General features: G+C 38.2%; 1 protein-coding gene across 1 annotated transcript in view; it reads left to right on the forward strand.

Moving 5' to 3' along the window:
- BRWD3 (bromodomain and WD repeat domain containing 3) overlaps positions 1 to 12,204 on the forward strand; it is a 126,983-nt gene extending 114,779 nt beyond the window's left edge. Inside the window, exons 38-40 of the mRNA XM_036740187.1 lie at positions 4,981 to 5,078; positions 5,712 to 5,870; positions 11,176 to 12,204. Coding sequence (XP_036596082.1) covers positions 4,981 to 5,078; positions 5,712 to 5,870; positions 11,176 to 11,921 — 1,003 coding nt within the window. The 3' untranslated portion in view covers positions 11,922 to 12,204. The remainder of the gene's footprint in view (positions 1 to 4,980; positions 5,079 to 5,711; positions 5,871 to 11,175) is intronic.
- Positions 12,205 to 12,851: the final 647 nt, after the last annotated feature.

Consider the following 12,851-nt stretch of genomic DNA (forward strand, 5'->3'; position numbering starts at 1 on the left):
GCCTTTGCATGTAGACTCACAAGTGTTTTATAAATGTTCTGTAGTTATTTTCAGTGAAACTTTTCTCTTTCTCTTCCTGCTGTATTTTCTTGGTAATACATAGACTTTTCCCTCCTGTAAATTAGCTAAAGTGATTGTTTCAGTTAATTTTAGTTAGTTTAGAATCTGGGCTTCTCTAAGTAAATAATATAATATAATATAATATAATAATATAATGTATTCCCTAACTTTCTTTTTCTGATAACTATAGCATTTCAAGCACTCCATCAAATAGCAATGGTTAGTAATGGGCATCATGATCTTCTTGGGAAAGCCTCTCCTTTTATTTCCATTGCATATCATCCTGGCTTTTAGTTTTAAAATTGATAACTACTTAGATTAAGGAAAGAACCATTTATTGTCATACTACCTATTACTTTTCACAGGAATGAGTGTTGTATCTTGTCAAAAGCTTTTTTTTCTGTATGTTAATATAATAGGATTTTTATTCTTGGTAATCTGATCTATTGTGTTTATAGCTTTACACAGTACCCAGCACATAGTAAGCATTTGGTAAATGCTTGTTTCTTTTTCTTCCTTCTTTCCTCTTCTCAATATTAAACTGACACTGCATTCCTGGTAGAAATCCAGTGTGGTCATTATGTATAATCTTTGTGATATGTTGCTATAGCAACCTTCTTAGTATTTTATTTAAAATTTTTGCATCAGTATTCATTATGGATATTTGTCTAGAGTTTTCTTTCTCTGTTTTTATTTTCCTTGATTTAGGTACCAAGTCATTTTTTTTGTTTTTGTATTTCTTCTTAAAATAATGTTTTAAAAATCTTTTTAAAAATTGGATTGTTTTAGCTATTTCTCCCCCAAAACACCAGCTCCTAATTTTATTTATTAATCCGTAGTGTTTTTGCTTTCAGTTTCATTTAGCTCTTTGATCTTCAAGATTGCTATTTTGGCGTTTGATTGGTTTTTTTTAATTTGTTGGGTTTTCTGGGTTTTTTGATTTTTTTTTTTTGTAGTTGCTTGACCAAATTTGTTGATTTGTTCTCTTTTCTGTTGATGAAAGCATTAAGAGAGAGAAATTTTCCCCTAAGGACTGCTTTGACCACATCCCGGCAATTTTGTTACATTGTCATTATCTAACATTTCTGCTTTTCTCCGTTTGTTTGTGAGGTTTTTATGCCCTAACACATGGCCACTTTTTATAAAGGTTCCATGCAATCAGCTAAGCCACGTGTACGCCTTTTTATTCCAGTGCAGTAATGACCAGAGTACTATCACATCTACCTTTTATAAAATTTTTTTCAGGTCCTTAACTTTTTGGGAGAATTAATCTAAGTCTAAAAAGCATATGTTAAAGTCTGTTTTTTCTGTTGCCTTGTCTGAGGTCATGATTTTACCTTTGCCTTTTTAAAAATTTTAGCTGAAACATGAGATTTTCTTCCAGTCTCATATTTTAACACTTTGTGTGTCTTTGTTTCAAGTAAACAACATGTTGGATTCTGCTTTCTGATCTTTTTTGTTCTTCTTTTCCTTTTTATGGGTGAGGTCATCTCATTCATAATTAGGAATATGAAATACATATTTCCCATCATCCCGTTCTCTTATTTTTTTCTTTCTCTTTGTTTTGTGTCACCTCTATATAAAGAAGAGGATAGTGGTTGTGATATATATTCAATGCCAGAGCTTTTTCTTCAGCCTGCTTCTGCCTTCTTCACCTTTCTTCATCCAGAGTCCACTCACATCTTCTTATTCTTTATTTCCTTTTGACACCCCCACCCGCACTCCCCACATTCTCCATAGATAGATTGTTTTGCTTGGAACTAATCCCTCCTTTACTTTTATTATTTCTCCCTGTTGCTCCTCTTTCTCTGTTGACTGAAATGTATTTCTGCATCCAACTGTGGATCTATGTGTGTTCTTCCCTTGTCTGATGAATTCAAGTGTCACCTTTTCTCTTACCCCTTCCTTCTAGACTGTATACTCTTCCACTTCCACCCCAATTATTTGAGATAATTTCCCAATTCTGATTTTTTCTCTTCTTCTTCTGTGTACTCCTTTCCCCTTCCCTTTCCTTCCTTTTAAGATCATCAGCACAGTCCCTGTGTCTTACTAGACTCCCTCTCCAATCCTTGGTGATGTTAGGGTTCTGAGGGGACAAATGTATTTATCTTCTCATATTCATAAGTTAACCATTAATCCTTGTTTAGTCTCTTATGATTGATTGTTTATATTTCAGAATTGCTACTCAGCTCAAGTTTTGTCTCTATCAGCCATGGCTAGAAACCCTCTTATTTTATTAAAGATCCATTTTACCCCCTGTGGGCTTATATTTGGGACTTCCACATAAGTAATTCTTGGTCATAAGCCTCTATCCTTTGCCTTCTAGAATATTGTATTCCAAGCTTTCTTCTCCCTTATAATGGTTGCTGCTAAATTACATGTGGTTCTGACTGTGGCTCCTTGGTACTTGAATTCTTTCTGGATGTTTGCCATAATTTTTCTTTGGCCTGGAATCTCTGGATTTTGACTACGACGTTCCTAGAAATTTTCATTTTGAGGCTTCTTTCAGGAGGTGGATCCACTGACTGGTGGATTCTTTCTGTTTCCACTTTGCCCTCTGGTTCAAAGAGAACTGGAAATTTTCTTTTAAGATTTCTTTTTTTTTTTTAATTTTTTTCAAGGAGCAAATAGCCACCTTCTCTCCCTCCCCAACCCCTTTAGTTGAGAACAAAATGAAAACAAAAACGAAACCCATATTAAAGCATGTATAGTAAAGCAGAAAGAAAAATTCAGCATTGGCCCTGTCCAAAAATACGTATGTCTCATTTTGCATTCTGAGTCCTTCGTCTTTCCATCAGGAAGGTGGGTAGCATGTTTCATCGTTAACCCTCTGGAATCGTGATTGGGCATCATGCTGTTCAGAGTTCCTTAGTCTTTCAAAGGTTTTCATCTTTACCATATTGTCCTTGTATCTACTGTTCACTTCACTCAGCATCACTTCATGCAAGTCTTCCCACGTCTGTCTGAAATATCTCCTCATCATTTCTTATAGCACAATAATATTCTATCACATTTATGTACCACAGCTTGCTCAGCTGTTCCCCAATTTATGCACACCCCCTCAGATTCTTTCTTCTTTTCCATTTCAAAAAGAGCTATAAATATTTTTGTACATTCTTAGATTGTTTTGCTTAGTACTAATCTTTTTCCCCCAACACTTCCTTCCCCTTCTCGCTTTCCTTCGGTAACTAACTCTGCATGTCCGTCTCCCTCCCTGTATCTGTGTCTATGTGTATATTCTTCTCCCTTTGACTAGTTCAAATGAGAGTGATATTGAAATTGTCAGCTGTCCCCCCCCCCCTCACCACTCCCTTCTCCTTGTTTTTCTAGATACTTCTACATCTTGTTTATGAGAGAGAATTTTCCCTAACTTTCCTTCACCCTAACTTCCAAGTGTATTCTTCTTCCCACCCCCCCCCCCTTCTAGTCTTCTCTTAAGGTCATTAAGACATAACAGAACCACTTATAGGCCTTGTCTAATTAGACTCTCTCTATGACCCCTGATGAGGATAGGGTTTAGAAGAGATATATCATCTCCCCCATATTTGGATATAAGCATTTTATCCTTGTCTAGTCCCTTATGATTGTTCATTCATGTTTATCTTTTTATGTTTTCTCTACACTCCTGTTGTTTGAACCTCACAGTTTCTACATAGCTACAGTCTTTTCATCAGGAATACTTGCAAGTTCTCAGTTGCATTAAAGGTCCATTCTCTTCCCACCCCCCCACCCTCCCAATAAGATTATATTATTTTAGCTGGCTAAATTATTCTTGAGTGTAACCATCCATCTTTTACAAAACTGTGAAACATTGTATTCCAAGCTCTCTACTACTTCATAGTGGTGGCTGCTAAATTGTGTGTGGTCATCACTGTGAACACACCTCCAAAAGCCCACCGCCGATGTCCACAGATCTCTCTGTATTACTCTGCCAACCTCGGCTGGGAAAATGATTTACTTTGATTTGTTTTCTTGAATTTTCCAATTAGGACTCAGGCTGATGCATTTTCTAGATCTTTGTGGAACAGTTGTGAGAGATTTGCTGGGCAGTGCTTCTTCCTACTCTACCATCTCGCCTGGTCCATCCTTCCTCGTGCTTTATACTTTTTAAAGCCGTCTCATATTCATAATATTTTTATTCAGATTTATGATCATGGACAGATTTGCACATATTTGGAATTCTGTGTAAAGGATAGACTATATCAGTGGTGGGGAACCTGCAGCCTCGGGGCCACATGTGGCCCTCTAGGTCCTTAAGTGTGGCCCTTTGATGGGAGTCCCAAGTTTTACAGAATAAATCTTTTTATTAAGGGGATTTGTTCTGTGAAGTTTGGATTCAAAGGGCCACACTTAAGGACCTAGAGGGCCACACGTGGCCCCGAGGCCGCAGGTACCCCACCCTGGACTAGATAGTCCATAGGTATGGATTCATTTAGCTTGCAATTAAGGTGACTGAAAGTGAATTCATTGATAATTCATCTAGGTAGCACAATGGAAAGTGTCGGACTGAGAGTCAGGATGATCAAAGTTCAAATCCTGTCTTAGGCACTTAATATATGCCTCTAGATAAGTCACTCACTAAGCTTCTCTCAGCCTTAGTCTCCCCATCTGTAAAAATGGGCTTAATAAAATGACCCCTACGGCACAGAGTTGCTGTGAGCAGCAAATGGCTGAAAAGTGTAAAGTGCTTTGTAAACCTTAAAGTGCCATGTAAATGCTAGCTATTATTATTTACTTTATTTATTACTGGGATCTGTCAAAAATTCAATAAAATTGGGAGGTATATCATTTAACTTTGCCAAAATGTAGTTGTTTTGGGGTGTCTTCTAAGTGATCTTATGGTAAAAATATTTTGTTTCACATTGAGAATTGGTTTCTAACATAGACCATCTACTTATGATTGAATATTCTTGCTTTTAGTCCAAAAGGAAAACAGAAACAAGCGAAGACAGAGTCTCCAAGTGACCCAAATACCTCACTGCCTTTGACCCGGACGAGCTCTTCTGTCTCATCTCATGGTAAAAATGCTCATTTGTTTTCCTCATCCATTTGATTCTGTCTTTAATGGCCTCAAGTGAGATTGAGGATATTCTAGCACTGAATCTGCAGTCCAAGGACCTGGGCTCATGTCCTTTGTAGGTCTGCCTTTGCTTCTCACCTGTAGGGGCTCTGAATTAGTGTCCTTACAGCTCGAAATCCTGTGTTTTGTGTTAGCAAATGAGAGTTCGGCAAGTCATTTAACTGCTGAGCTCCAGTTACCCTTGGAAATGAAGATTTCTGACTAGATCATCTCTCTACTCATTTTCATGCCCCACCCCCCAAATCTGAGACTCTATACAGACTACATTATTTAAATTCTCCCATCGTGTATTTGTTATTTTTGTCCTTGTCATATGTAGTTTGAACTTATTTTGAAACATGAGAAATGGGAATTTATTTTGGTGTGGTGAGTACGGCTGGTTCAGCGCACTCTCTCCAAATGCTGTTCGCTGAGAGATTTGAGAGTATGTTCATGTTCAGCATAATCCTAATCAAGTTTGCAATTCTACCATTTTTAATTCTACCATAGTATCTTTTCAGGCCTTAAGGAATAGTGTGGGTTTGACTGTTCAGTGCTGTCTCCTAAACAGCGCCCTCTCTTGAAATTGAAGTTTCAGACCCTGGTGACGATCCCATTGCATATGCAGTTGATGAAGCCCTTGAAGGACAAAGTTCATCATCAAATTCAAATGTACAAAGCCGAAATGAAAATAGTACTGATCCAAGGAAAAGTACGTCATCCCGGGGTAAAGTTACACCAGCTGAAATAGGTAGGATACAAATAATTTAATAATTTCTTCTTTAAATTGGTGCCTTTCAATAAGATGTAAGCTCTTTAAGGACAGGGACTATTTTTTTTTTCTTTTTGCCAGTTCCTGGCACATATTAGTAGTTGCTTAATAAGTGCTTGTTGATTCTTTAATTTGATTGGCTTAATGTAGTGTCTCTGTTTAAATGACAGATAAGTCATTTAAAAGCTAATGTATTTAAAGTATAAAAACTAGATTTCCTTTTTTTTTTAATAAAGGACCTACATTTAGAGTGCTTCCTTGTAATTGCTAACCTGAGTAATTTAATAGTATCTAATTTGGATAAAGTATATAGTTTCATATTTTCCATTTCTAGCTCCCTGCCAGACTTTACTATTCCACTAGCACCTCAAATCTAACCTCTCCAAAACAAAACCAATCTTTTTTTCTTTCCCCTAAATTTCCCTTGCTTTCAGTATTTCTTTCTGTGTCACCACCTTTCACCACATGTCCCATATCTGTCACCTTGGGGTTTTCTTTGCCTGTTCCTCCACCATTCATATCCACACCTTGCTTTGTGATTTTTTTGGTTTTTCAATCAATTTTTGCTGATAACTTTTCTTTTTCCATTGCCAACATTTCTCCCAGTGTCTCTCCTCCTCCTCTGCCCCAGACAGCCATCCTACATAACAAAGAATATTTTTTAAAGGAAAGAATAGAAAAAGGAGCAGAAAACCACTCATTACACTCCTCTGTACTACTGTTCTAGCTTCCTAATAGGCATTTTTTTCTTTTTTTTATAATTAAGATTTTTTATTTTTAGTTTACAACACTCAGTTCCACATAATTTTGAGTTCCAGACTTTCTTCCCCTGCCCCTCCCTCCCCAAGATGGCATGGAATCCGATATATCTTCTACATATAACTTCACATTGAACTTATTTACACAATAGTCAAGTTGTAAAGAAGAATTATGACCAATGGAATGAATCAGGAGAAAGAAGAAACAAACAAAAAAAACCCAAAAACAAACAAAAGAGGAAAAAAAAACAAAGGGAAAAGGAGAGCAAACATTGTGTCTCAATCTGCATTCATACTTCATAGATCTTTCTCTGGATGTAGATAGCATTCTCCATAGTGGGTCCTTTGGAGTTGTGTTTGCACCTTGTATGGTTGAGAAGAGCTAAGTCTATCAAGGTTAGTCATCACAGAATCCATATATCTGTGGTTGTGTGTAATGTTCTCCTGGTTCTGCTCCACTCACTCAGCATTATATCGTGTAGGTTTTTCCATGTTATTATGAAGTCCGTATCTTCCACATTTCTTACAGCACAGTAGTATTCCATTACCTTCATATACCACAACTTGTTCAGCCATTCCCAATTAATGGGCATCCCCTTGATTTCCAGTTCTTGGCTACTACAAAAAGAGCCTTTATAAATATTTTTGTACATACAGATCCCTTTCCCACTTTGTGATCTCTTTGGGAAACAACCCTAGAAGTGGTATTGCTGGGTTAAAGGGTATGCACATTTTTATAGCCCTTTGTGCATAGTTCCAAATTGCTCTCCAGAATGGCTGGATCAGTTCACAACTCCACCAGCAGTGCAACAGTGTTCCAATTTTCTCACATCTTCTCCAGCATTTATCATTTTCCTGTTTTGTCATGTTAGCCAATCTGACAGGAGAGATGTGGTACCTGTTTTGATTTGAGTTGTTTTGATTTGCATTTCTCTGATCAGTAGTGATAGTAGTGATTTCGAGCATTTTTTCATATTCCTATGGATATCTTTAATTTCTTCCTCTGAAAACTGCCTGTTCATATCCTTTGACCATTTCTCAATTGGGAAATGACTTGTATTCCTGTAAATTTGACTCAGTTCCCTGTATATTTTAGAGATGAGGCCTTTATCAGAGACACTGGTTGTAAAGATTTTCTCCCAATTTTCTGCTTCCCTCCTAATCTTTGTTGCATTGGCTTTTTTTTTTATACAAAAACATTTCAATTTAACATAATCAAAATTATCCATTTTGTACCCGTCCTTCGAAAGCCAACTGAAATGCTGTATTCTGCCCAAAGTTTTCAGTCATCTTCAATAACGCCTGTCCCCATTGGACTGCTTATCCCATTTTATTTCATATGCCTTGAATGCCTTTATTATGTTTTGTTTATTATGGTTGTCAGTATCTGTGTTGTATCTCCCTAGTAAACTTTAAGATCCATAAGGGCAAGAACTGTTTCATCTAAACTTTGTGCCTTGCCCAGCACTTTGCAATGGTGTTCTGCATATATTAGGTGTTTAATAAATTTTAAGAATGACTTAACTGAGAGCAAATGGCCAGTAATTATTTCCTAAGAAATTGTGATTTTTTTTTTTCTGGAAGGGAGAAGGCAGGGCAGTTGGGGTTAAGTGACTTGCCCAAGGTCACATAGCTAGTAAGTGTGTCATGTCTGAGGCTGGATTTGAACTCAGGTCCTCCTGACTTTAGGGCTGGTGCTCTACTCACTGAGCCACCTAGCTGCCCCCCAAATTGTGATTTTTTAAAAGAGAATTTGACTAAAAATTATTCTGAATAAAGTAGAAAAGTTACCTAAAATGAGGAGATCCATCACTGAGACTAATAAGATTAGAACTGTTGGGAAATAATACATTAAGAGACTAAATGGATGGAAAAATTGCAATGTTTAAATGAATAGATCTTATGTTTAGATCAAAATTAAAATGGTTTAAAGTGTTACGGGGGGAGAATCATAGATTTTCAGTTCAGTACCTACCATTACTACTACTTTTCTTTTTAATCTGGGCTCATGTCATGTGTGTTGTACTCCCATTCAAGAGTATTTATTCACTGAAACGCTGAGACAGTCTTTTCCTGTTAATATGCTGCTGATCAGAGATAGAGGAAATCAAGAAACTGCTGAATGGATCCACCTGCAAATTTAGGTTACGTAATGAATCTTGGATGGATCCTCACTGCAGTAAGGCATTCCTTTTTACACCTCCCTAAAGCTGACTCACTGTCCCACTCACCACAGCCACTGTTTCAAAAATGTTCACCCCTTCTGAACTTATGCCCCACTATTTCCTCCTTTATTCCTATCTCACGTAAAGAGGTGGCCTTTCTCTTTGCCAAGGCAAACTCCTCCATATGCATCCTTGATCCTATTCCATGTAGTCTTCTCCAAGTTGCTTCCCCCACCCCCTCACCCCCGCCCCCGTCATCAACACTCTTCTTGCCCTGTATATTGGCTGCTTTGGTGCTGCCTACCAACATGCTCCTGTCTCCCTCCCTCATCCTTAAAATATCCTCACTTAATCCCACTGTTTTTCTCCTTTCATTCATAGCCAAACTTGTTAAAAAGCCATCTAAAATCATTATCTTCATTTTCTTTCCTCTCACTCTCTTCTCAACCTTCTACAGTCTGCCTTCCAGTTTTATCATTCAACTGGCACTACTCTCCATAGTTATAAAGAAGATCTCTTATATGCCAAAGCAAATGTCTTGACTTCTCTGTAGCCTTTGACACTTGGTCATTTGCTTTTCCTGGATAGTCTCTCTTCTGTGGTTTCATGATGTTACTACCTCTGCTGGTTTCTCCTACCTCTTACATCTCAGTCTCTGTTGCTTGATCATCATCCACATCTTGTCTGTCAACCCTGGATGTCCCCTGTCTGGACTCTTTTCTCTTCTTCCTCTTTCTCACTTGGTGATCTCATCCGTTCTCATGGATTCATTTATAATCTCTTTGCTGGTGATTCTCAGATCTATATATTCAGACCTAATCTCTCTCTTCATCTCCTGTCTCCCATCTCCAACTGTCTTTTGGATGTCTCTGACTGAATATCCTGTAGACATCTTCAAGTCAACATGTCCCAACCCGAACTCATTTTCTTCACCTCCAACACTTCACTATTATTGTCCCCAGCACCACTATCCTCCTGGTCACCCAGATTCACAACCTCTCTGTTATTCTTGCTTACATTCACCCCACATATTGACTCAGTTGCCAAGTCCTGTCATTCGTACCTTTACCACATCTCCCTTTTGTCCTGTGACACTACCCCCAGCCTCCTGCAGGCTTCATCACCTCACATCTGGACCGTTGTCATAGCCTGCTGGTGGAGCTGCCACCCTCAAGGCTTTCCCCAATCCAATCCATCGTCTGCTTGGCTGCCGGAATGTTCTTCCTGAAGGACTAGCCTGACCATCTCAGCCCCCTCTTCAGCAAACCCCAGTGGCTCCGTTACCTCTAGAATCGAATACGAAAGTCCTTCACAACCTAGTTCCTTTCTACCTGTCCCATTTTCATATATGTACTCTATGATACAGCACTCCTTGCCTTTTTGTTTTTCCCATAGAACCCTCTCTCTCTTGATTCTGTACCTTTTTACTGGCTGTCCTGGAATCTTCTCCTTCCTTACCTCTGTTTCCAAGCTTCACTGGCTTCTGGAGACTCTGCTTAAATCCTGTCTTCTTCAGGATCCCTTTCCCTATTCTCTCTGAGATTACTCTTCCCATTTACACTGTACAGATGTTCTGTGTACTGTTCTATTTGCATGTTTAGAATGTGAGTCCCTTGAGGGCAAGGACTTTTCCCCCCTTTAATTGTATCCCCCTGTGTGCCTGCCATATAGTAAGCACATAATAAAATGTTTATTGACAGACTGATTTATGATGCAGTCTGCAAAGGTTTGCCTCGTTTATTCAGACTTCCTTTATTAACTACAAAGCAGAGTGGTAGGTTCAGCAGGGAGATAATTAGCGCATTACTCCTAGCTTGGTATAGGTTATAGTTTATTAGTAATAAGACAAAAGAGTGATATTAGCGTGGGATTGGTAAAAGGAATGAATTCTAATAGGATCAGGAATCTGATGTCAATGAGTCCTGAGGAAGGATCATGTTAACGAGAAATCTTTTAAAATGTGCATGCATGCACGCACAGTCACACAACCCAAAACCCAACAAAATTCTCCCTTTTGGTCTTAGTGAAGACTAGTTGATGTGCTTTTGTATATTAACCTTTCAGGAAATAGTAGCTTTGTTTTATATACAGGCTTTAAATTAAGATAAGCAGTTTGTTTATTTAAATAAGCCCTTTGTAAATAGATATTGAGTCTTTAATGTACTTTTTTAAAAATAATTTTTCAAAGACATGTATTTCTCTTGGTTGTAAAAAAAAAGATAAGAATCAAATGTTTGTAATTACTTTAAGGTGTATAAGATCCTTTGTATATTTCATCTCTGTTTAGCTCAGTTTTGAACCTTAGTAGCCACCTTAACAAGCTCAATCTTAAACTTTTGAAAATTATCCTTCCTATTTTAGATCAGTCCCTTGATGAGCCTCTTACAAATGGTAATGGAAAAGAGCACAGGAAAGGAGTGAAGAGAAAATTACTTACCACATCAGAAGATGACGAAAGCCTGGATGAAGAAGAAGGAGAAAAAAACGGTACACGAGAGAAAACATGTTTATCATCATCAGAGACTGGGGAGTCTAGTTCAAGTTCTGAAAGTTCATGTTGCTCTGATACGGACTCTGATTCAAGTTCCAGAACAGACCGCGATTATGTGGAGGGAGACCACGACTACAGCAAAGTTATTCATACCAGACCTAAAAGAAAGATCAGAAAGGATATTGCCAGTGGAAAAAGACCTTGGAAGACCAGAGGAGCTGGAGGAAGAGGTCGATGGGGCCGATGGGGCCGATGGAGCAGAGGAGGAAGAGGCAGAGGAAGCAGAGGTCGTGGAAGTAGAGGAAGAGGAAATGGAGCAAGGGGGAGAGGAAGAGGAAGAGGAGGAAGAGGAACCTCCCGAGGAAGCTCTAGAGCCAAACGTGCACGCGTTGCAGAAGATGAGTTTGACAACATGTTTTCAGGTCGATTTAGTAGACTGCCCCGAATTAAAACAAGAAACCAAGGCCGGAGAACTGTTTTGTATAACGACGATTCTGACAATGACAGCTTTGTTCCCACTGAAGATCCACTGAATCTTGGTACATCCAGATCAGGCAGAGTACGTAAAATGACAGAGAAGGCCCGGGTTAGTCATCTCATGGGATGGAATTATTAAGAAATGAACATTTTAGAAGAATTTTTAAAAATCAGATCCCAATGGCCTTCTACTACAGGGAACTTACCAGGCAAATCTACCAAGCAAATTGTGTGGGGATTTTCTGCTTCCTTCCAGTGGTGCTTTTTCATTATGCCAGTATATGTTTGTTTTGAGACTCGAGCTCTCCACACTTCAATTTTCCCTGCAAGCCTTACTCATTAGGCCTTAAATTAAAGAAATTCTGCTCCCCCCACACACTACATATTTACTATGTTAAAGGAGCTTCTGGCTTCTCTACAGTAGCATGACATTTTTATCACAAAAAGAAAATCGCCCTTTTTTTGGTTTTGTATTATAGAAATTACAGCACCTTCTTACAGAGTTTTTATATAGTTTTTTTTTTACCATTTTGATTCCTATACACAGTAATAATGATAACTTTTGCACAATACACCAATCCTAAAGGCAGCTATAAAATGTTTACAGTTTCTATATTGTAAGAAGGATCTGGATTATTTTAATCATCCCAGGCCAAACTTTCACAAATTGTACTGAGCTGAAGTATATTTATACGACAGGTTTTTTGGGGGCGGGGAGGGGGGGGAGGGGACCTGAGCAAGAAGGTGTGGAGCCGGGGGGATCTTGATATGCTTTTCATTGGTTCTTCATGTTAAAAGGTGAGAAAAGGGTTGGTGCCTTGTAAATATGTAGCAAACCTTTGCTGTGGTGTGTCCTGATGTGTGCATTAACTTTATTAAAAAAACAATACTTGAGAAGTATCAAAATTTAGACAAAAGGTGCCAAATGCAAAAGTTACTTGCATCTATTTTCTTTTTCTTATATTTTACTGCATTATTAGACGTTGTGTAGCTAAAGGTTAATGTCTGAAAAATTCCTCATCCGCACAGAGTGAGTTCTCTGAATACAGTAGCTCAGCTACCTCTCATA

The sequence above is a fragment of the Trichosurus vulpecula genome, chromosome X (assembly GCF_011100635.1).
Source record: "Trichosurus vulpecula isolate mTriVul1 chromosome X, mTriVul1.pri, whole genome shotgun sequence".
Lineage (NCBI taxonomy): Eukaryota > Metazoa > Chordata > Mammalia > Diprotodontia > Phalangeridae > Trichosurus > Trichosurus vulpecula.